General features: G+C 33.9%; 1 protein-coding gene and 1 non-coding gene across 4 annotated transcripts in view; both read left to right on the forward strand.

The window, feature by feature from the left end:
• The window catches only part of STXBP5 (syntaxin binding protein 5), a 174,423-nt gene that overhangs the window by 113,448 nt on the left and 35,119 nt on the right, over positions 1–25,856 (forward strand). Inside the window, exons 19-23 of one of the 3 annotated variants that reach the window (XM_047858198.1) lie at positions 2,247–2,312; positions 7,181–7,240; positions 7,340–7,387; positions 19,669–19,719; positions 25,136–25,375. In XM_047858198.1, coding sequence (XP_047714154.1) covers positions 2,247–2,312; positions 7,181–7,240; positions 7,340–7,387; positions 19,669–19,719; positions 25,136–25,375 — 465 coding nt within the window. The remainder of the gene's footprint in view (positions 1–2,246; positions 2,313–7,180; positions 7,241–7,339; positions 7,388–19,668; positions 19,720–25,135; positions 25,376–25,856) is intronic. The other 2 variants (XM_047858199.1, XM_047858200.1) reach the window with 2 other exon arrangements.
• Positions 15,873–15,980, forward strand: LOC125166882 (U6 spliceosomal RNA). Its single transcript, XR_007152590.1, has one exon. It is a non-coding gene; the product is annotated as a U6 spliceosomal RNA (small nuclear RNA).

Consider the following 25,856-nt stretch of genomic DNA (forward strand, 5'->3'; position numbering starts at 1 on the left):
TAACATGATATCCTTGACATCCATCCATGTCACAAATGGCAAAATTTTATTTTATGACTGAATATATCTATTGTGTGTGTGAATGTATATGTGTGTGTGTGTATCCCCCACATTTTTATAAAGCCTACATTTTCTTTATCCATTCATCCATAGATGGACACTTAGATTGTTTCTGTATATCACTACTATTTAAAGACCTGCTGTTTTAGTGTTTATCAAAAAGAGTTCATTCCAGCTCTGTGCTCACAGCTCAGAACCTGGGGCCTGCTTCAGATTCTGTGTTTCCTTCTTTCTCCACCCCTCCCCCACTTATACTCTCTTTCTCTCTCTCTCTCTCTCTCTCTCTCTCTCTCTCTCAAAAATAAATAAAACATTTAAAAATTTTTGAAAAGTGCTGCCTAGGTGGCTCACTCGTTTAAGCATCCAACTTCGGCTCAGGTCATGATCTCGTGGTTCGTGACTTCAAACCCCACATAGGGCTCTGTGCTGACAGCTCAGAGCCTCAAGCCTGCTTCAGATTTCGTGTCCCCGTAAATATTAAAAACACTTTTAAAGGAGTTCATTTATATAAACAAATATTTTGTCAAAGATTAAATTCATACCTATTACATCCATCATCTTTGAAGTATAAAAACTATTTTTGGGTTTTTGTTTTGTTTTGTTTTTCCAGAACAATTAGTGTAATAAGTGTAAAAAGAAAAAAAAACTGGTTATCATTCAAAAAGTTCCTACTTAATGAAGAAAAATATATAATTCAAAATAGAAAACATTTTTATAAACCCAATTCAGTACTCCGTGTTCTCTGCAAATGAACCTTTATTGTAAAAGGTTTCTTGGGGCGCCTGGGCGGCACAGTCGGTTAAGCGTCCGACTTCAGCCAGGTCACGATCTCGCGGTCCGTGAGTTTGAGCCCCGCATCGGGCTCTGGGCTGATGGCTCGGAGCCTGGAGCCTGTTTCCGATTCTGTGTCTCCCTCTCTCTCTGCCCTTACCCCGTTCATGCTCTGTCTCTCTCTGTCCCAAAAATAAATAAACGTTGAAAAAAAAAAAAAAAAAGGTTTCTTAGTGACTGGATTGTGACATTATGTCTTTTACCAAAAGATTGGCAAAGTAGATACTGGCCACACATGTACATATGTTGACATGATACCTGATTTCTGAGGTCTAGATATGTAGCCCCTTGTGTGTTGCCCAGCCATCCCAAACTCTTGACATTGTTTGTTTGTAATTTTCAAAGAATTTTCAGAAATTCTTTTCATTCCAATCACTAAACAACTTACTGTCCATACTGATTGTTTACTCCGCATGTTACCATGTCTTTTAATTCTTGTCCACAGCATAAAATACCTTGTTACAGTTTCTCCTAAGAATTTAGGCCATCCCCTAAGATAAGTTCTATGTAATTCATATACATCTATGAAAAGAAAGTATTTCTTTAGAGCTCCTTTCAAAAATGTATGGTTTAATTATTAAGAGGTATAGCCCTGTAAGAGGAGTAATGTACAATATTTTAAATATTGTAAATGTGGAGGTACAAAATGTTTTCTTAATTATTCATAAATATTCAAGGCATGTGTTTGAGACATACTGAGTGGAAACCACTTTGAAGTTTGAGTTGAGAGTTCCTATGATGTAAAAAATTACCAAATTTATTACCAAGTACTTATTTTCCCTCAAGAGAAGTCCAGTAAGTCCATCATATACTCTCAAATTAGTTTTTTTGTTTTAATTTTTTTTTAATGTGGTATTTATTTTTGAAGGAGAGAGAGAGACAGAGCATGAGCGGGGGAGGAGCAGAGAGAGAGGGAGACACAGAATGAGAAGCAGGCTCCAGGCTCTAAGCTGTCAGCCCAGAGCCTGATGCGGGGCTCGAGCTCACAAACTGTGAGATTATGACCTGAGCCGAAGTCGGACACTTAACCGACTGAGCCACCAGGTGCCCCTCAAATTACTGTTTTTCAACAAAGTTCTACTTTATGTCTAATGTCCTTGAAGAATAGCAAATTGTATCTTGGAAGTTTTCTTTTTTCTTAACTGATGACTACTGTATTATTTTGAGGTGATTTAATATCAAATGTTCCTATTTCCTGTCTCAAGATTAACAAGCACAATGGTATCAAGGCCAGTGCGCTCCAGTCATCTGCTTTTTTAAAAATGGTCAATCGTTAAATGTGTGCTGTAAATAGGGATGAAACTGCTCTTACATAAATTTGTATTGTGATTTGGGTTTTGGTTTTGTTTTTTTAGCAGGTCTATGTGATATTAGCGAAGGGACTGCAGTCCCAGAGGATCGCTGCAAATCTCCAACTTCTGGTAATTTGTTTTTTCATTTTATTAAGAATTATAATCTACAGAAACTATCGTAGTGTATCAAAATTCCTTTTTACAGATAAGTATTTAAAATAACACCTATAAGAAACTTTTGTGTTACATATTTATTCTAAAAATCATAACTTTTTTTTGCATTCTCATTAAGTGAAAAGAAATGCACTAGACAAAAATCCACAGCTCTTACCTGCTAAGAGTCCTATAGCTGTTCACTGGCTTTCTAATATTTACACTTTTTTAGAGAAAATATATTTTACTCCTCACCATTGGAGCAGATGGGTTAGTTAATCTGCAACCTTGTCTCTGCTCTAGGCATGCCTGGTATCATCTGGTAGAATAGTGCCCTAATTCTTGAAAAATGTCCACTTAAATATTACCAAAGATTTTTAACATTTATAATCCAGTGGTGACTGTAAACAAAATAATTGTAGGCCATATGTGTTTTTGGTTTTGGTCAAAGTGATATTTGATATAATTTTATAGCTATATTATAGCTTTTTGTCCATATTATATAGGTTTTTATGTGATCTATGTATATATAAATATTTCAGTGCAACATAATTTTTGGTACGTTTTCAGGCTCCTTAAGATTAAGAGGATCCTGAATTATTATTTTCAGTGGGTAGAAACTTTGCCAGTCTTTACTAAGATCAACTTCACAATTTTAACTACCATATTAAATCATTATGGCTGGGAATATTTGTCAGCTTTGTACTGGAAAGATTGTTCTTAGCATAAAGTAACACAGTTCTTAGATAGATTTGGATCCTTCCATAGCTGGTTCTCCTACATCAGAAATCATTTTAAGCATGGGAAATATTGAGAAGTGCATTTTACTTCACTCCCTCATGTTTCAATTCAGCTTTTTATTAGACCTAGAACTGTAAAAGTTTTGTGATAATTTTCTTTTTGAAATTCCTTTTCCTAATACTACATAAGTTATAGCTTTTCTTAAGATATATCCACCTTCTGGTTTTCTTAAGCTTTAAATTTCATAATTAAATTCACTCATTATGTAAACATGGAGCCATCAGAATTACATAGTTAGCACCTACTGTTAAGTCTGGACATTGGTACAGTAAGTAAACTTTGAATGATATGGAGCAAGTAATTCTATTTCTGATCTGACAGACCTAGAGTGATTTCTGAATTTGGAATTTAGAATTATAATATCTTTTCATTATTGCTGTTCTGTGTCCATCTACCTACAATACTGTTCTGGTCTTCTCACCTCTCTCTCCAAAGACCATGTGAATGCCATTGTCAATGTGTTAAGGCTGTAAGCCAAATTGGATGATTTGGACATGTAATATAGAACCCAAGTAAACTAATATTCCTCATTATCCTAACCAAATTTTCAACAGGTGTACAGGTATGTATGTGTATATGTGTGTATATATATATATATATATATATACACACACACACACACACATATATATATTTTTATTTTTAATTTTTTTTTAATGTGGTATTTATTTTTGAAACACATATATATATGTGTGTGTGTGTGTGTGTGTGTGTATATATATATATATATTTATATCAGTTCGGAATAACCACAAAGAGGTATTTATAAGTAAGTATTTAAGTATATTAAAATCTCATAAGTATATAAATATAAAAAGTACATAAAAGTAAAAACTCTCCAAATAGCTCCTTTTGTACCTGAGGAACTCAAACATTTTCAAATATATTATGTTTTTTTGTCCATGTGAAAGGACAGTATAATTTTAACATACAGATGATATGATACTGGGTATTGTTTTGAGTGAGTTTGAACTGCAAAGTAAACATTGTGACTGAAAAAATCATTGGTAAATCACAAATTCTTATCTTAGACATAAAACTTAATTTACTTAGTTTAGTCTTTGACTATGCTCTGAAAGATAAAAGAATTTCTGAAGAATTATATCCGTTCCTGCATATGAGGAAAGACTGCTTTCACAAAAAAAAATATCAAATTTTAGTAGATAGTAGTTGTGCCTGAAACGTGTTTCATAGAGCAGGAAATAGATCTCCCTCATGCATACATACTAAAACATACAGTAGAAACTAGAATAAAATTCTGGAAAACTAACCCTTTGACACTTTTTCTTACAGCTGTGTTTTTCACTACTTGTCCATTTTAGAATAGCTAATAGTAATTTTTGCTACCCATGTTGGGCCAGTTGTCTTATTCTTTGCACATTTGTAACTTTTTTGCCTTCATTGCTTTTAGAACCCCAATAAAGGAGTAATTTAGTATCCTTCTTCTCCCCAGTACATGAAAATTCTTTTAGTTTAGAATGGTCAAAAAAGAAAAAATGGTTGGGGTAAGTTTGAGGTGAATCAGAGGAACCACAAGGCAATCATGTTATTAAAACCATGGAAAGTAGTAATTAAATTACTAGCCTCAAATACTTCCTGCATTGTGATAGGATATCTATCTGTGTATCTATCTATCTATCTATCTATCTATCTATCTATCTATCTATAGTTAAGTGATATAATATAGACTATTAAAACCAATATAGTTAATAGAAAACAGTGTATCTATGAGAGAAAAAGAAATGAATGAAAGTGGGTTGGAAGTTAGTGAGTCTCTCATAAATACTAGGAGAACCACTATTATAGAAGTGAAAAGTAGCCATATGTCCTTTATCAAAATCAGTGTGTTTACTCAAAATAATAATATAGATGAAGAAAAACTTTTTTGAAAAACATTTCAATCCATGATCAAAATTGGTGATCCCAACAATTTGGCTGGTCAATATCAAAGCTCTATTCAAAAAGCATACTGAGAATATCCAAGTTATGAATATAGTTTGCCTTTTCCACTTATTTTTAAATAAACCAGGAGTCTCTCTGAAGTAGAATATTAATTCTGTCATCTTGAATTAACATAAGAAATCACTTTTTCCATTTCCATTTGATCTCTATTTCAAAGAACTCAGATTTCTTTACTGAGCACTTTAATAATGGAATTTTGTTTTAGTACTGCATCAAAAGAGTGTGTGTGTGTGTGTGTGTGTGTGTGTGTGTGTGTGTGTGTGTGTGTGTGTGTGGTGTGGTGTGGTGTGTCTACACATATGTGAAAATGATAAAAACACCTGTTAGGTTATTTCAGGTTGAAGAAGGCTCAGGGCCACATTAACCATGATATAAACAGTGCCTTCAGGAGTTTCCATGTACCCTAAAAAAAAAAAAAAAAAAAGATGTAGATAAGTTCGGTGTTTATTTTATCACAGTTACTGATATTCACAGATATTCACAATATCACAAATATTGATAACTCACAGTTATTCAAGTGAGTTATGCTGAAAACATTTTTGGAACTTTGACAAAAATTCTGACAACCAATGATAGGCATTTTCAGTTAGGGGAAAAATAAATCCGTTTGCTTTACATTTATGGCTTCTGTTGCCTATTACGTTGGAAATAACTAAAAAACATTTTTATGATTTGATATTCATGTTTGATATGTTACCTAGCTATTGCTCTAAAATGAAATATATCACATAAAATAAGTATTAATAATTTTTTTTTTACATTCCTGTGGCTAACCTCTTATAACCATTATCTTCTTTGAAAAACAAGTATATCCATCTCTACTCCTGAAAATGTTCCATCGAGTTCAGTGTTACTTATGTGATATTTTTTGATATAGGATTTATAAGGATCCGTAAGTGCTATTTAACAAAAATAACATGGTTTTTAAGAATAATCTTTTAAGACTATTATAGAAGTAATTGGATACTGCCAATGTTGACAGGTTTTACTTGGTCCTTGGAGAGACTTCAAAGATATTTTCCACTTGGCCAAAGAAAGCATCAGTTTGACCTTATTTATTAAGGTTCAGTATTTTCACTGGGATAAAAAAGAAAAAAAAGTAAAGAAAAACGGCCCGGTGTTTTAGAAGTGCAGTGCAGTGGGAAAAAGACATGTGTGTGAACTTAAAATATGAGGTATTAAGTGAAGTACACATCATAGGTGAAGTATACAAAGGGTTGTTGAAATTCAAAAGGGGGGAAGTGATTTATATCGAGGAGACTGGAAATTTATGGATGAGATATCATTTGAAATGTGCTATTATGAAAAATAGATCATTTAATAATAGAAGTTGTCAACTGGAGTGCTACTTAGTACATTTATAAATGAAACATTAATGTCAGAAATCAAATATAAAAAGTTAGAAACACTTTTTTTAAGGAAACGGCAAATAAAATCTTAACTGTAAAAATATTAGATAAACTTATATTAGAAGTCGCAGCTGGAATAAAATTAACTATTTCTTACCTCATTAAACATAAGTAAGTATTTGAACATACCTAAAATTATAAGTATGATCCTCAGTTTCTAAAAGATCTCTATGGTAATAGTAGAATTTATATATGATTTTAACATTGGTATCTGGAAAGCTAACTCTGAAGTAAATTTTGTCAGTATACTTCTTGCCCGAGATTCTTAGTTCTAGACGAACCTTATTCAGTTAACTAATATCGAAGAAGTTTTGCATTTTCGTTCAGAAACTGTTTATTGCTGCTTATATTGTTCTTTACCTGTTCTCTAACGTATAATGTATACCAAGATTTTTCCAAATGGTTGTAATTTATGGAGAAATCATTATAGAGTTAATATTTACATATATTAAGGAATTATTTACCATGAAAGATAATGAACTACTGATTACTTTTCTTACTTTAATATTATGAGAATTGTTATTGATTCTATGCATGACATCTCCTCGTGGCTAATAGTATGGAAACTTACCTTAGAGGTTACCAGATTATTTTGGTTGTACTTTTCCCTGTGACAACTCATGTTTGTGACTGACTATGTGCTTGTTCCTTCCATTGTCTTGATTCGTGTAGGTTCTTCATCACCACACAATTCAGATGATGAACAAAAAATGAATAATTTTATAGAAAAGGGTATAGTATCTTTATTTTAAAGCATTTTCTTTTAATTATGTTTAATTTTAGTTTACTTTGAATAGATTTTGACATTTTATATCAAAATATTATTTTCAGTGAAGACCAAAAGCAGAAAGTTTTCCAAGATGGTAGCCAGTGATATAGGTAGGAAATAGAAATTTCTCTTTTGTTTCTAATCCTTGCTATATGCAGTGTTACTCAACACCAGAAAATGATCTAATGCATTGCATTTTGTATATATTAATTTGTTATTTCTATGCTAAGCAATAATCTCTTGGGCTCTTTCTTCTAAACTCATTGGGGCAATAATTATTGAAAATCAGTTAAATTGGTGTTGCAGTTTTTCCTGACTTACAATGTGAATTATTCTGTTTTTATTTTGGCTTTATTTAAAATAAAGCAGGGTTCAATTTATGTCATAAATAGTACAGTTTTATACCAGATTTTGAGATTTTTCCTTTATAGTTTTTATTTGTATTTTCTCCTACCTTTTTCCCATCCTTCTCAAATTTTTACAATCCCAAATTTCAATGGTTCTCTAAAATATTGACTGTGTAATCTGCACTGCCCTGGAGTTAAATGGGAATTTTCTTAAGACTCTCCCCCCAGTCCCCACAAGTAAAACTAAGTGATGGAGAGTATTTTATATTAATCTCTTTGGCTGTTTTTATGAGTATACTTTGAATTGAATTACCCAGTCTCAGGTTTTCAAAGTTTAAAATTAGAAAACAAAATACATAATCAAACTTTGGGGATATAATCAAACTCTAGGATTTTTAGTTCGTCATAAAAATTTGCGTATTCGCTGAAGATTTTTAAAGGCTTGAGAAGTACTGTTTTACAAAAAGAATAAATTTAATCTTTGATTTAAACCCACAATTTTTATTATACTGTTTTTTGTTATTTATTTCCTCTGAAATGCCTATCACGTGTTCCTTGAATTATTTTAAATGAGGAGCATTTCTAGGCAGCTGAAATAGATTTACCTTTGGTCAACTGATAAAGTTTAATATATAGTAAAATTAAATTGCCAAAATTCTCAGAAGTAGCATCTATATTGTCTGCATATTGTAAATTGAACCCTGTTTAGTCATGTTAACGTTGGCTGACTGTTAGCACGTCTGGTCATTTTTTAAATAAGATGGTTTATTCTTGGGCAAAGGGCTCTTCATATATGGGGAATTGATTATCTCTTTGTGGTTTTATAGTGAATTAGTTGGTAATAGTTAAATCGCTTTAATTATGTACTAGCACTATCGCATAATACTTTTCAACCAAATTTTTTATAGTATATTTTGTCTTAATAGTACTTACTGTCATATAATGTAAAAAGTTATAAGAGACCTTCTTACATACACTTTTGCAAAGAACTTTTATGATCTATCAATTATCTAGGAATTTTACATAAAAGGAACTTTGTATATGATTACATTTTTCTGAATAATTTCTCTGTCTGATTTTTGATCCTGTATTTGCTTTGTTAACTATGTGTTGACTAGCTCCTCTGTTTTTTCTGTGGTGAATAGAACACATAACATGGAATATCTGAGTTTGAATATTTGAAAGTTTTCAATTAACAAATTTCTTAGGATTAAGAACATTACTAGAAGGATAGTTCTTTGGTAATGTTCTTGCTTTTTATGTTGTTGGCAAGTTTTTGTTTGTGTCATGCCAGTTTTTATATTTTTTTGGGAAACACATTAACTTTATTCACCATTTTAAAGGTTAGGTTAGTTACAGTTATACATAATTGTTTTACATCTTCAGAAACTACTCCTCCTATTTTATATGTAATTTTGTTTGGTAATCTTCCAATATAGGTTTTAATCCCAACATATTTACAAGAAAAGCTCTCTTCTCAATTTTTCCTTTGTTCAAATGGAGATGCTCCATTTTAGACTGTAAAGTTTTTACAGTTAAAAAAAAAAAAAGGAGTTTATCTTCCTACATTAGTGTCTAGTTTTGTAATAAGAGTTAACATAAAATATGCTATTGAAAGCACAATAAAACGTCAGTGAAACATTGCGGGGGGGGGGGAGGGGGTTGGAGAAACTCCTACAATCTCCTGAAGACCTCTCTGTCAAGACATATTTTCTGCGTAAAGTTTATGGTGTCAAAAGTGCTAGGATTCCTTGAGCATTCTGAGCTCACTGTGTTCCCTATCATGCAGTCCTGTACTTGCTCTGAAGTTCCCTGGGCCTCATCAAATTACCACCTCTTTCTTCCTCAGTCTACAGACATTTATAGCTTCAACTTTAGGAAGTTATGAAGTGGCCTCATAAAGGAAGGCATTAAGAATTAAGTCTAGACCCCTAAGATTGACACTGGTTAAAAAACAAAACAAACAAACAAAAAACCCTCCTTGCATGGGAGACTGACTGAATGTCTTGGCTCTGATACTTTGTTTCTGAAGCTTTACCTTTTCTTTGAAAGTAACTGCTGCCGACATTGGAGGAGTAGGGAGCAAAATGTCATTCTTAAACAATCTAACCCAAGCTTGGAAAATCAACCCCCCCCTTTTTTTTTTTTACTGCCCAACAGAACAGCAGAGTTAGCTGAGATGATAACAGTATTTTAAATATGTATGTGTGTGTATATATATATATATATATATACACTTAAAAATTACAATTTTTCTGACACTGTGCCAGCCCTTTATAAATAATATTTCTTATTTAACCCATTCAGTGTAACTGCATTGAGCTACTTACTATTTCCCTGTTTCACAGAAGGGGAAACTGAGAGGTAGAGTGTCAGTAATGTATCCGTTGGTTACATATCTAGTGAATGATGGGGCCAGGGTTTACACCCAGGTAGTCTGACTTCACTGTTTGTCCTTTCAACACTGTACTGTATTACCTCTTAAGACAATTTACTGGAGTCTGGAAGGATTCAAAAACAGATCTGTTATGTGGTTTGTAACTAGATATTCTGGTTATGACCCTGTTCTATCCACATAGTAACCTAGAAAAAGGGATGACTCATGCTAACTTCTGCCCTCGTACCAGATCACGGCTGTCATCTTGGCGCCTCTCACCCAAACGTAATATACCGTGCCTGGAAGTTTACCTTTCTCAAAACTCAGACTCAAGGAGAGTAACTATAGCAAACAGTAGAGTCTCCTAACCCATCTACCCAATGCCCAGCTTCTTTGTTTCCTGTTGGCTGACAGCTAACTCGGGTAAATGATACTGACAGTGACTTCCTTATTCATGCATAAGAACAGCAGCCTAAAAAGGCATAACTTTAGCCTTAGGAGTTCAACAGCAAAAATACAGCAGAATGTAATACAATTGCAGCATCCCTAGAGAAAGGTACATGTATGTAATACACAGATAGTGATTTGTTTTGCCTGTTCATACTTGATGATTAATTTTTGTTAGTAAAATCTTAATGATCAGTATTTCCAAAATCAGTCTTTCCTGTAGTGGTAACCATTTCTGTAAATCATTTAGAAAATAAGAGTGGTTATCAATTTATTATTTGCTTATTATTTATATTTTACAAAGCTTTGGAAATGCAAAATCCTGTAAAACTTTTTGTTATCTTACATTTGTATAAAAAGTCCTAAAATGTATGTCTTTGTTAAAGTGTTAATCAAATTTTTCATGGTACCTTATGAATAAAATATGGTCCAGATGCTAGCATTGTTTGGTAGATTTTGAAACTACATGATCAACCTTTTCTAAAGATTATTAGTTCTATTTCATTATGATTCTCTTTCATTGTGAAAGATAGATTTCTAGCTGGATCCTGTCCATGTTCCCTATTATTACTAATTTTCATACAGAAGGAATGATTACATGAAACTGTGAGGGGGAAATAATAACTGGAGGTTAAAATATAAAGACTCAAAAGTATAGTGACTTAATGAGTGCTGTGCCAAAACAGATAGAAATCAAAGCTCCATTTAATGAGCACCAGTTCCAGACACTATAGATATTTTTCAGGTTGTATTTGTTAACCTAGGGAGGATTGTACCTCTTTTTAATCTCTTGGATTCTAGGTTAGCAGTTTTTTGGGTAATGAATGATTTTTTTTTAATTTTTTTTTTAATGTTTATTTATTTTTGAGACAGAGAGAGACAGAGCATGAATGGGGGAGGGTCAGAGAGAGGGAGACACAGAATCCGAAACAGGCTCCAGGCTCTGAGCGGTCAGCACAGAGCCCGATGCGGGGCTTGAACTCACGGACAGCGAGATCATGACCTGAGCCAAAGTTGGACGCTCAACCGACTGAGCCACCCAGGCGCCCCTGAATGATTTTCTTTTTTAGCAAAAACTAATTTTTGAAGTCAATTGGTCAATGAAAATAATGATCATTAGTCCAAGTATTGTTTTCATTAGTTCTCTTTTACATGAGTCCCAGTGATTCCTTCTTTAAAGTGTTCTAACCCAACTTAAGTGGATTCATAATCATTATATTCTAAATCACTAACTCATTAAATTCTATAATTTTAAATCTGCTCAAGCTCCCTTATTTTTCAAGAAGAGAGATTGAGCCTCAAAGAAGTTAAGTTGCATATCCAAAGTCATGTCCCATAGTAATGACCTAGTCAGGACCAGAATCCAGGTGTCTCGAACTCTTGTTTTACCTATAGCGTGTCTTCACTCTCATGCTTTCTGGCCTCTTTTTCTTGTGCTATTTTCCGAATTCTTTTATATTTACATTGAAAAATAAATTCTCAGAGGCCCATTTGGAGTTTGCCATGTGAATACGAAGGTATGCACCAACTTAATGCAGTAGAATTTTAAGTTATAAAATTATTCTAATTCATGATAAACTCAAATTAGTACTGATAGTTCTACATTATATTCCCCAATATTCAATCTCAAGTGTGTGGCTGTTACTTCTGTAGAAGTTCATCTTTATATTTAATCCCTCATGTGGCTTTTAGAAGACTAGAAGCTCATCTTGAAAGAGAAGATGAAAGACGAGTCAAGTGTGCAGGTAAGATTACTCTTCCTCAGTTCGTGAAGAACTAAATTGTTTACAGTTAGGTACTTTGAAACTATTATACATGTCTGAGTTTTTCTAATGAGTTCTTTTTCTTTTTCAGGATGACTAAAATCTGAAGAGTATGGCATAGTGTGTATTGGGTTTTCATTTTGTTTCCGAATGTATTTTCTGTCAAACTTCATAATAAAATCTCAGCAAAGTCTGTTTGTCTTTTCTCTGTCAGTATTTCCTGTGTATGCATTTATTTCTCCATAGAACTGTCTTTTCCTTACATTGGAAGAATGTAAAATGATCTTCTAGAAGTAACTTCCTGTTTGGTTCATAACATAAAATCAGTCCAAGCTAAAGTTAAATTAGTGAAACAATTTCAAACGTCATCTTTTTGATAAATAGGCCCGTGTTTAATTTGCGCTCTTTTTCTCTTTATTTCATTTGTGAGAAAATTCTGCTGCTTTCTGTAGAAGTAAAATTCCAGTGACAGTTTGTTTATTCATTTATTTACTCATTCATCACCATGTTCATCGACCAAACATTAAGTGCTATACACATACACAGACACAGTATTTTGCAAGATAGATTTTATTTCCAGACTCATGGAATTTAGATTTCAACATGGGAGATAGACATTGATATTATTAGGTCTGTTGGCTATTAAAATAATGTGTGATAAGTGGTGAGAATTTCTACTTCTTGGTCCTCCTTTTCCCTTGGCTTCTTTGCCATATCCTAGAAGTTGAGTTTTAGTTTCTTTATTGTTACGGGTTTTTTTTTTTTTTATTTAATATGCATACATTTCAACATTTTGCTGGAAAAGAGTGGTTTCCACTCATAGGAGAGCAGAGACTCAGGTTTATAGCCTGCCAAGACACAGCTCTGATACCAGTCTTCTTCAGATTGAAGAAACTTTATTGTCATTCCTATCATTTCTTCTGTGGACAAAAGTATAGAAAAAGAGATCTGGTTTACACTCTCCAGTAACAAAAGATTTCAAAGCAAGGAAGATATTGGGTATAAAGAGCAAGAGTTGAAGAATGCACAGTTGAACATGAGAGGAACAGACAACTTGTCTTCCAAGAACTCATTCAAATTATGTCTTCAGTTTGAAAGCTGCGATGGAAGTTCAGTAACTTCAAAGCATGCGTGGAAGTTTCTGTATACACACAGTGAAATCAGCTGACAAGGTAACTGGGTTGGCAAGTGCTTCTGAGACTCCTGAGAAGTAAAAATGTGATCATCAAAAAATCCTGGATAGTCTGTGACTGCTTCATCCACAGAATGATCCTGGGTACAGAGTGTCGGCCAGGTGGCCTGACTAGAGGTTCTCCGGATTGGATCTGCTGCTTGTGGACCTGCCATCAAGGAGGTTGACTAAACAGACCTGAAAACAAGTATATTTCCCAGAAGTCACAAAAATTCCAAGATAAAAACATTTGGCCTAAATTTCAACATTAGACCTTAGGTTTGGGACTTCGCCTTCCACAAGTGTAAAACTAGTCAGACTGGATGATGAGCTCTTCTTTCTAGGCATTGAGCAATAGGCAGTGTAGGGCTGCCATCCTTGAAAGAAGGGGAAGTATGAAGCGAGCCCCACAACCTCTCCAGGTTTCTGCCGTGGAACACTTTCCTGTTGCAGTGCAGGGTGGGTAGAATTCAGGCGAAAGTGCAGTCCCATCCAGCTAGGGAGGCAGAGGTTAGAGTTCTGGGCTGCTGACATGGCTGCAGTGTGTGAGTTAGTGTGCTAGAGAGGAAGGAACCGCACAGAGGGAGACTCCTAGAAGTCTGTGTGCAGGTTCGCCTCCAGTTCAGCTCCAGGCTAACACTGTACCTGAGCTAGACCGTACGTCACAAGGCCTAGCACCAGCCACCTGCTCTAAGGCTGAGAGCTGACAGGGATACCAGCAGTCACCCAGTTCTGGGAGTTGTTGACATTAGACCCTGCTGAGCACCTTGGTGATTCTCTTGATATCCCAGCGAGGCCCTCTGTAAGAGTAAGGATCACTTCTTAGCATAAAAGCCATATCCTAGAACTAAGTTCAAACTGAAATAGACCTGCTTTAACAAAGAATAAAGTGAAGTCTGATCAAACCAAAGGATTCTCCAGTAGTTTAACTGCAAGGTGTAGAGCAAAGCTCACCACCTGTGAAGATGGATGACACAATACAGACTCCCTTCAACATATTATCCACTCTGTCCAGCATTCAATCAATGAGAAGTTCCTGGGCATGTGAAATAAAGATTCAAAGTCAAAAGTAGGAAATTGTGACCCATAATAAAGAAGTTGGGGCATCTGGGTTGCTCTGTTAGTTGCACACCCGACTCTTGATTTTGACTCAGGTAATGATCTCATGTTTCATGCATTCAAGCCCTACAAGACCTCCGCTCTGACAGCATGGAGCCTTTGGATTCTCTCTTGCCCTCTCTGTCTCTGTCCCTCCCCTGCTCTCTCAAAAATGGAAAGAAAGAGAGAGAGAGAGAGAGAGAGAGAGAGAGAGAGAGAGAGAGAAAGGGAGGAAGAAAGAGAGAGAGAGAGAGAGAAAGAAAGGAAGGAAGGAAGAAAGCAAAGAAGAAATTAGAAACAGACTTCAAGATGAACTAGATGCACAAATTAGCAGCTATGGATTTTTAAAGCAGATGCTAAAGTATGTTTTAATATTGAGAAGAAAAAAATGTCCATAAAGAGTGAACAGAGAGAATATCAGCAGAGAAAATAACAACTTTATAATGAATAAAATGAAGTCTAGTACTGAAAAGTTCGATATCTGATGCATAAAATTACCTGGATGAGTTCAGTATCACTGGATAGAGACTAGAAGAAAGGGCTATGGAACCTGACGACAAATACAAACACAGTGTGCAATGCTGAAGATTTAAATCCCCTTCCCCCTCCTTTTGCTCTTCCCCTTGCCAAAAGATAGACAAGTTACATTAAAAGGTAGGCGATAATCTGGCTTTAGATTTCTTAGCTATGTAGCTACATGCAAAGCTGTAAGAAAATGGAGCAACTTGAGTTTTGAGGAGGTAGAGTTGTGAATTGGGATTTTCTCTGATTCATGTTTTTTTTAACAAGTTTGTAAAAGATTATGTTTATATGCCTTTCTTTTAAACTTAAAAAAAAGCTGCTACTTAAAGACATACTTTAGAAGACCTTGGGATGTGGGGACAGTTGTAGTAGAAATGATTGTCCTTTATGGAACTCTCTTCTAAGGAAATAATCAAAATATGTGCAAATATTTTCGTACATTTTTTGTTGCCGTATGTATTGGAAAATACCTTATTGTTGAGTAAGTGTTCATATAAGTCAATATGCAACCATTAAAATATACTAACAACTGATGTAAGGAAATGCTTTTTTTAATAGTGAGTAAAAAAGCAAGATACAGATTTGTATACTAAATAAAAATTTATACTAAGTGGCAGGAAATACGGAAAATTTTGTCTCTTGATTATGGGAATTCATGATGGCCTTATTTTTCTGTTTGTATATTTTCCAAAATTTCTGTAAAGAACACATAATTCAGACCTTAAAAAATTAGATCCGTGTGTATAGGGGGACAGTTAGAAGAGATTAATCTGATAATGCCTGTGAATCTATTAATTGAGACTTTTTCATCTAAAAATTCTAATTATAAACATGGAAGAAAGAATGTAACCTTTAAAATATTTTGGGAAGGTGCTCACTTTAGCACCACATGTTACTAAAATTGGAGTGACACAGAGAAGATAAGCACGGCCCCTGCACAGGGATGACACACAAATTTGTGAAGCTTCCATGTTTTAAAAAATAATAATAGAATATTTTGGGGAAAGATAAAAAACATTGTCCCAAGTGAAAGATGACTTACACGAGAGTTTATGCCATGATATCATGCATATGAAATTCTAGAATAGGCAAAACTGATCAGTGGTGGGGAAAACATATCAGAGCAAAGGTTATTTCTAGGGACAAGGACAGGAATTGATTGGGAAGAATATGCACGGTCTTTCTTGGATCATGATGAATTTCTATATCTTGTTAAGGATTTGAGTTATGTAGGTGTGTACATTGTCAAAACTCAATATATATTTAAGATCTATTCATTTGTATGTAAATTTTACATAAAAAGAAAAATACTGCCAACAAAAAGGTGGGGAACAAATAGTTTTGTGAAAATGTACAAAGTCTACTCCTTGCTGGCTTTATCCTCATATCCTATGGTCTTAGATAAGTATTCCAGAGTAATAAGATAGTTATAAATTCAATGTACTCTAGTTAGCACCTTGTGCTTGCTTCTCTTAATACTTGCTACATTGCACTGGACTTATTTCATACCTCGAATGGACTGTGAACTCTTGGAGGGCAGGAAATCCCTGCCTTCTGGCACATAGCTGGCATGTGCCCAATAAATATTTAATAGGTTAATAAGTAAGTATCCCTCGGCCCTTGTTCCCACCTCTTACCTGTAACAAAAATGTTTCTCTATTCATTACAATTATTAGTTCTGTATCTTTTTTTTTATAGTATTAATTGGTAAGTGGAATTAACAAAATAGCAAAGTTAATCTTTTAACATTTGTTATTTCAAGTTGTTTGTTCAAGGGGCTTGCTTAAAATTGTATCAAAATGTTACAGTAGTGTGGCTTAAATATCTGTCTTTGAAAACTATGATTGAGTTTGTGGTCAGGTTGTGGGTCTCCAGTTGCAAAGTGTTTTAGGAGGAAATATTAGACACTATAATTAAATCATTTTGTGACATTTATAGTGAAGTTACTCCAGTAAAAAAAAAAAAAGCTGCCTTGTCATTATTGTGTGGTTCTAACCTCAATAAAATGTCAAAGTTAGACCAATGGAAGATTTATTTGAAAGTTGGTTAGTTATATTCAGAGATTTTGTTTTTACATGATAAATTAATGCTAGACAAAAAAATACTGTATTTTATGGGAAAGAGTAACTTAAGTTTTTTAAATATTTGAGAATTTTATATAAAAGGATTTCTAGTAGAAAATCCTGAGGGAGATTGAAAACATACACTTAAGAAATTCAGAAAGAAATTTCATACTAGTGAAATTTTTTGGCAGAAATATGTATATGGTTATTGAGTGAAAACTTCAACAGATACATTTCTAATTGACAAAATAGTTACTTAATACATTTTAATTTAATGAGGATGAATGATATAGCGTATAAATTATTCAAGTCACGTATCTTTGTTATGCTTAGCTATATATTGAATTTAGTTTTTGAAACAAACTTAAAAGATGTTGAACTTCAGTGATGCATTACTGTTCCATACTTATGTCCTAAAGTGTTTTTTTTTGTTTGTTTGTTTTGGTTTGGTTTTTTTGTTTCCATTTTGTTGTTTTAGTTACTCGGAACATTATCACAGAATTAGACTAAAGGAATGTTGGGTAGTTTACAAGTATATTAGTAGCCCATTAGGATAGCATTTTACAATTTATTTAGAAATCATTGCATTTGTTTATTATTAATAACTAGCATTTATCAAATCCGTATTGTGTGTCAGGTGTCACGCACAGCGCTTTGCTTACATCATCTTGTATAATCTTTACAGCTATGAAATTGGCATTATTATCTATCCTTTTTTAACAGATGAGGAAATTTCAGGTTTAGAGAGGCAAAGTAATCGGCCTAAGGTCACACACACTTGGTAGTTGGATGAAGTGGCTTCCATCTCAGGTTTGATCTGATGCCTAATCAAGTCCTAACCACTACATTTTACAAACTAAGTATTGAAGCTTGTCCTGGGAATGTTTACAGTGAACTAACATATACATATGCATACTGGGTTTGCTCAATTAGTTTTGGTTCCTCTCCTGAAGTTTCTTTTGGTCTAGGGATCTGGTTCCTCAAAGTGTGGTTCATAGACCAGAAGCATTGGCATTTCCTGGGAACTTGCTGGAAGTGTAAGATCTCAGGCCCTAGTCCAAGAGTACAGAATCAAAATCTGATTTAATAAGTTTGCCAGGTGATTGGTGTGTACATTCAAGTTTTGGATAAGCACTGGCCTGAAAGAATAACTGGGTCAGAGTAGAGTAGTGGAGTCTAGAGAGGCATCGGCATCATCCGAGTCATATCTTTATACTCTACCAGACTGATTTTTTGAATACTTCAGATAACATGTATATTATACAGATGTTATTTGTCAGTCTATGTACATTGTACCTATGATATTTGGTGAAAACCTTTGAATTCTTTTGAAAGTATTAATACTATATTCTAGAAGACGGTTTTGGGAGTATAATATCTTCTAATTTTCGGGAATTGGATATTAAATACAACAGCAACCATTTATATAAAATCAACTAACTGTAGGTTTCACTGGCTAGTTTTGTAGTACATTTTATCTTTTAACTGACATTGATTACATCTGGGTGAAAATGGGATAGGACTGATTTTATATTTGACTCATTTTTATTTTTTAAAAGATGATGATTAATGAAACTTGGAAATGAAAACTTGATTTCCCCCACCCCTTCCCAGTTTGCCTAATGCCTCTTGCCTAATACTGGATTTGTCATTTTTTTAGATGTGGAAGTTATATACTATGACTGGATTTCTCTTTGTTTACATGGCGCCCTTATGGACTAGCAGGGTCTGTGCTTTAAGTATCTCTTAACGGCCCAAAATTTAACCCAATATATGCATTCATGTATTAACAAGTGCTTTTTCAGTATTTTACATAGGAAGCACTATTCTGTTATGCATGCATTGCCACTAACACAATAGATATAAAGAACTCCTAACTTTAAGTCACTTCCTAGATTAAGGCAATAACTGACTTTGAGGATGGAAAGTGAATTCCAGTAAGTTTATAACAGGCTTTTTTATTATTCTGATGCTAAATTAGAAATTGACATACAGAGTTTATATTTTTGTAAATACCATAATTTTAGATTGAGCATGACTTTCGTCTTTCACTGACATGTAAATAGCGGTGTTAATGTATATCCAGAATAGGTGAACCCAGATAGTTTTATGATGTAGTCAAACACTTAAATTTAATCTTAGATAGAGGTTGTCCTATGTTCTAAAGATTAACTTAAAAAATAATGAGCTCAGTGGCTGTGAAGATGAGCTGGAAAGGTTTTATTATATCGATTACCCAAACTCAGTCTTCTGCCTCTGTTGTCCTTATCTGCATCTTCCTACTAAGAAATGACTTTGCTTCTCTTAGAAAAGCCTAACCCTTTCCTGTGAGCCTGAGAAATAATTAACAGTTAGAATTTAAAAAGCTTTCTTGAAGTAAGAGCTTCACGCACACAAAGATAGTGTACCAAGTAAGTACAAACTTCTTAAAAAATTGAAAATAAGATTTACTTTCCACCCATAATATTATTAATCATATTTTAATTATCTTAGCATCTAGATGTAGTAATAAAAGTATTCACTTCTATCTGGAAGAGCAGTTGGTATTAATAAATATGAATCATATACTCTTCAGAACTTTAAAAATGCGTTTTATTTTTCAGCAAAGATGTCAAGGAAGTTAAGCTTGCCTACTGACCTAAAGCCTGACTTAGGTAAGTAAAATAAATAAATGAATAAAATCCATAGTAGTTAAACTCCCTTCAAGGGGAAGACCAGGAAATCAGAAGATTTAAAATTATGATAGACTAGATTTTTATCAGAAATCAAGTTTAAAAGGAGTAAGAAGTTTAAGGATTAATAGTCTCTAGAATGTCATCTGTAAATTATAAAATATTATAATTTCAAGCAAACCAAAATAATATATTTTCTCAGTTCTCGTACTTTATTCTAAACAAAATTTAGTATAAGATTGAAATTTGTGCAATTTCAGATTAAGTTCTATTAAAAGTTATTATGTCCCATTTAACTATCTTAAAACTTATTTGAACTTTATAAACTTACAACATTTTCACAGTAAATTAGTTTTCTGTATTACATTGAATTTCTCGTATCAAGAATCATTATTACTTTTGGTGATAATAAATTGGGAAGTATTCCTTTTTCTATAGCACTTTCTTTACAACTAATGCACTAGGTAAACAGAATGAATTCATTCACACTTTCCTTTTGCTTTATACCAGCTCAAAAACAGCTCCCTGATATCACAGAATAGGGACAAATGACATTCCAATAAAAATAAAAATAAACTTGCAACATTTATTTTTAAATAACTCACCTTTTTTTTAATTTCAGAAATTGCAATTATTTTTAATAAAAAGTAGACTGGCTGAAGATGATTTCACCCATCTTTGTCATAGAAATAACTAGATTTCCTCCCTTGCATTTGCTCACACCCATTATCTTTTCACTATTTATTCCTTAGATTCCTTGACTGTCTTTTTAAGTAATACAAACTTAGATATTGGCCCATTTCACCATTCTAATTTTAGCATTTCCACGTCATAGTCTTATCTCAGTTGTACTGATAGAGAGCATGTGATTATTAGTGAGAAGGCATAATATCTTCCGTTGTCAGAGTACAAGGTTCCATTCCTGAACATAAGGAAAAACAGTTTCGTAGAATCCTGTACTAACACTGATATTAAGGGAACCAGAATTAATTCTAGAGTGTAGGATAACATGTTTTGAGAAGGGAATAGTTCCCTTCACTATATAAATGACAGATGTAATTTGAAACCAAGTGTATCTGAGAGGCAGAGTTTTCATCAGACTCTCTAAGAGGCCCGTAATTTCATTAACACTAAATACTGTGAGTTAAAATGTTTTTGTCTCTTCTAGTATCTTAAAAATATGAGACGACATATGTAGAAGTACTTTTAAAATTCATAAAAAGAGCATAATTATTTTTAAAAAGAATATTCACACTTATAAATTATGTAAGTAATGTAATCAGCAGGTATACTCCATACTTATTTATAGATCATCTTTATGAAGTTCATGTTTTAGCTTACATACCCATGTATTTCACTGCCCTAAACCAATAACTGATTGCTACATACCTTGGAACAGTCTCTGTGCTGCCTAAGTAATTTCCCTTCGTGTCATTGTGCTGCTAAACTATTTTTAGAGATTCTTAGCTGGTTATTGTTTAATATTGGCTGGGGAGTCAATGGGGAACAACAACTCTATTGATAGGCTCAAACTGTCAGATGTTCCCAAAGCAGCTGAAGCTGTTGGGACTATTCCTGCAGCTCTGGAACCTTCTGTGACTAGAATTCACTTTGGCTTATAAGGAAATTGTGCAACATTGCACTTGTACTATATCTTCACCGTCCTATAGTCTATGGCCCAGTCTCAGGAACCATGGGTGATATTGTTAGACCTCTGATGTTACTTTTCAAGTGTCAACCACCAGAGGGGGGGAAAAATTAGACTTTTATACCTCGATGTGAATTAGTTTTATGTCCTAGAATTTACCCTGACCAAACTCATCTCTTGGCATTATGTTTTGACGGAGGGAATAAAATATTACATAAAGCTCTATGTGGGAAGGAGAGGGGAATATACATGGGTAGAATGTTCTAAGCATCCAGAGTAACATGAAAGCAATGATTTTGTGACATGCTTATAACACCTACAGTTGGATGGCATTAATGACAAATATTATCTGAGTTTAGATCTCCCAGAAACACCCCATGTTCAAATATATTTTTTGTATTTAAAGACTGAACTTTAATTCTCAATAATAATCCAAACCCACCCTTTGTATATTGGTGGTATGACTAATCCCTTGTTTATATGTAGTTGCCTAAGAAAGTTTTGGACTTGGACATGACTCAAGTCCTGACTCCTACTAATTAGCTTTGTCATCCTGGGAAAGTTATTTAACCTAAGTGTCTGTTTTATTATTTGTTATATTGTGGTCATAAAACTTTTCACAGTTGTTAAGTGGATTCAATAGAATGATAAATGTAAAGTGTTAATGAGAGTATGTATCCTATGGTAGGCCTTGCTTAGCGATAGCTATTTTCATTTCTGCTCTTAATAAAATTTCTATTCCGTTTGTTTAGCTTGCCCAATTTCTAAGATTCAAGCCACAAAGATCGACAACATGTGATTTAACAATAGTATAAATTATAATTCATGAACTGCTAAAAATTCTAACTGGTTTTCAAACAGTTCTGGGCATATAGAATTTTATAAGTTCAGGGATGCCTGGAGGGCTCAGTAGGTTAAGCATCCAACTCTTGATTTCGGCTCAGGTCAAGATCTTGCACTTCGTGAATTGGAGCCCAGTATTGACTCTGAACTGACCATGTGTGGCCTGCTTGGGATTCATTCTCTCTCTCTCTCTCTCTCTCTCTCTCTCTCTCTCTCTCTCTCTCTCTCTCCCCCTCTCCCTCTCCCTCTCCCTCTCCCTCTCCCTCCCTCTCTCTCCTCTGTCTGCCCCTCCCCCACTCTTTCTTGTGCCCGTGCACTCTTCTCTCTCTCAAAATAAATAACCTTGAAAAAAAGGATTTTGTAAGTTAAATATTGATTCTGATTCAGTTCATTTTCAGAGTTTCTTTGGTGATCTAATTTTTATAGAGAAGTCATAATACAAATGCAGTTGTAGCTTATGAATTTTATATAGTTAAATTATTCCATTAAATTAAAACACTGTTTATTTGTCCTGTAATTAACATTTGAAGTATAGATATGTTGTGAATCACCTATTGTAATTTTAACAGTGGATAACAGTAAGAAATTTTACACAGATTAATTTATAATGAAATTTATATTATCAAATTTTCTTATCAAATGTATATTTATATTAGATTTTCTTATATTATCAAATTTTTATGGATTTCTGTCTTTACACTAGGTCACAACTGAAAATATATGTCCAATCACCTTGCATGTGTATGTTTCATTAAATATTTTATTTATTGATTGATTTTTATTTAAATTTTAGTTAACACACAGTGCAATATTGATTTCAGGAGAATTCAGATTCATCACTTAAATTCAACACCCAGTGCTCATCACAAGTGTCCTCTTTAATATCTATCAGCCATCTACTAAATTTAAATTTTCTACTATTTGGGGCACCTGGCTGGCTCAGTTGGTAGAGCATGGGACTCTTGATCTCAGAGTTACAAGTCTGGGCCCCACATTGGATGTAGCAGTCACTTAAAATTTAAATAAAATAATTAAATTTCTATTATTTTACTAAAATAACTTTGAAAACTTCAGAGTTAACATTTGGAATCAATTTATATATTTAGCATTACCACACTCATCCAGTAATGAGCTTTTGCTTATGGAAAGTTGTTACATTTACAGGAAGTAGTTCTTTTTTACTGTGTCAAACAGGGTATACAGGTCAAAGAGACATGTTTAGGAACTATAGTTAGAGATTGCCCATCCTGTTGCCATAACTAGTAGCTTTATTATTTTCAGAGGCCAGTGATAATCAAAATTCTGTTGTATATAATTATCATTTGGGGAGATATTGTCAATGTATGAATCTAAATTTGATTACAAACGCTTTTAGAGGAGGTACAGTTAGGATTCATTTATACGTTTTTTATTTAATAAAATACATTTTAAAAGACTTGAATGTGTTTTCATTTTTCATGACATATGAAGTCATTTCTTTCATGATAGCACTGAAACTATGTGATTGGAGGAAATATTTATTAAATATGAACAGTAGAAAGTACTAGAAGTTTTAATATCCCAAAGTTGTTGCACCAGCACATACCATTTTAGATACTTTCACCTACAGATCTGTCTTCAGCAAGTATTTGTTGGATATTAGTATATGCCAGACACTATGCTAAATCCTACAGGGCATCAAAATGACACAGCACCTGTACTCAAGAAGCTCAGAGTCACTTGAGAGTGAGGCCTAAGACAAGCCCAAAAGAACTACAGAACAAATGTACTCTTAGTGCCATGGGAGAGAAAAAGCTATCGAGATTCAAAAAAGAGAAAAACCATATACAATTTTCGGGGTCAAGATAAACTTCATGAAGATGACAGTACCTGAGATAGCAAATAAGCACGATCTTGATAGGTAGAGAAAAGAGTGAGGCACAGGAACCAGTCAGAAAGAAATCACAAGCAAAAGTCTAAAGTAGGTGAGTGCACGCTAGGTCTGGAGAACAACGAATGACTCATTTTGTTCTCTCAAGGTTCTGAAAGCAGGGTAGCATTGGAAGATAGGGCCACCAAGGAGAGTTGGAAATATTTTGTGGAGAGTCTTAAAAACCTGAGTAAAATATTAAGCATGCTCAAATAAAGAGGAGCCACCGAAGAGTTTTTAAATAGAAGTGATAGAATTATGGCTGTACCTTGTAAAACTCAATTGAGTTATGTTAGAGCAGTGACAGAGTGAGGGTGGGGAGACTACTTGGGAATTGTGCGGTAGTCTATGAATGGTAATGAAAGCCTGAATGAAGGGTGATGGAAGTCGATTGGTAATGGAAAGAAGGGAACAACACTGGGGTAAAATAACTTAGGACTTGGCATCCCACCAGACGTATGTAGGTAAAGTGAAAGGGAGTAACCAAAATGAAACGCATCTTAAGCGTTGCTCCCTAGAACAGGATTTATAATTTCGATTATAAATAGTTGAAAGTAACCATGCTTTTCTAGTTGTGCCAAACCATGACACTGTATCACCAAAGGAAGAAACAGCATCAAGAGAAAAGATGGTGCTGGTAAGGGCCAAGATTCGAAAAACAACCAGGATACCAACAAAGCACAGCACCAAAACCCGTACAGATCACACATCCACAAATTCACCGGACTGCACCCAGCTCGCTTCTAAGAAGTGTGAATTTATCTGTTTGTATTTTATATTTCAGCAAAGGAAAATAATTATTAGCATAGAAGTGAATTGTTTTTCTTTTTAATTAAAAGAGACTAATTAAATAATTAATTAAATATTAATTAAATTAATTAAAACATGCGATAGGTTTTGTCTTTTTGCAGATTAACTCTTTGGCCAAATTTATACCAAATAAAAAAATAGGATACTTTATAACTTGGACAATCTCACAACATTTTAAATCATTTCAGATATAAAAGATAATTCCTTCAGCCGATCACGGAGTTCTAGCGTAACCAGCATTGATAAAGAATCCCGAGAAGCCATCTCTGCTCTTCATTTCTGTGAAACTTTTACTCGAAAGGCAGATTCATCTCCTTCCCCATGTTTATGGGTTGGTACTACTCTGGGAACAGTGCTGGTCATTGCACTGAACCTTCCACCCGGAGGAGAGCAAAGACTTCTTCAGCCAGTCATTGTGTCTCCAAGTGGTACGTATGCTTTCACGCTGTCCTTACGTTAAAGATCGGACTTTTAGTAGAAGCCCTTGTTCTTCGTTTGGGGATTGATCTAAGAATTCTAAGTGGAGAAATTTAGTCTTGTGTTTTTAGCGACAGAATACATGGAATAAAGTTCCAGAAAATCATGTATTTATACAGCCATTCTGGTCTTGCTGCTTTTTTTTTTTCCCCCTTAAGTCTAGAATCATGTCTATAATGATTACTATGTAAGAAAATGAAAAAACAAAACAAAACAAAAAAACCTGTTCTTGTAATGCATTGTAGGATACCTTAAAATACTGTGTTCTGTAAGCAAAAGGATGGTACCGTAGTTAGGAGAAAAAGCAAAAAGCATTTTCTAAAACATCATACAGTTGGCTATTTTAATCTCTAAATGTGAACTCTTAAAATAGCTTATTTTTCTCCTTTGAACTATTAGGAAAAGCTGACTTAATAGCAAATTTTAAGAAGA

This window comes from Prionailurus viverrinus, chromosome B2, assembly GCF_022837055.1.
Source record: "Prionailurus viverrinus isolate Anna chromosome B2, UM_Priviv_1.0, whole genome shotgun sequence".
Lineage (NCBI taxonomy): Eukaryota > Metazoa > Chordata > Mammalia > Carnivora > Felidae > Prionailurus > Prionailurus viverrinus.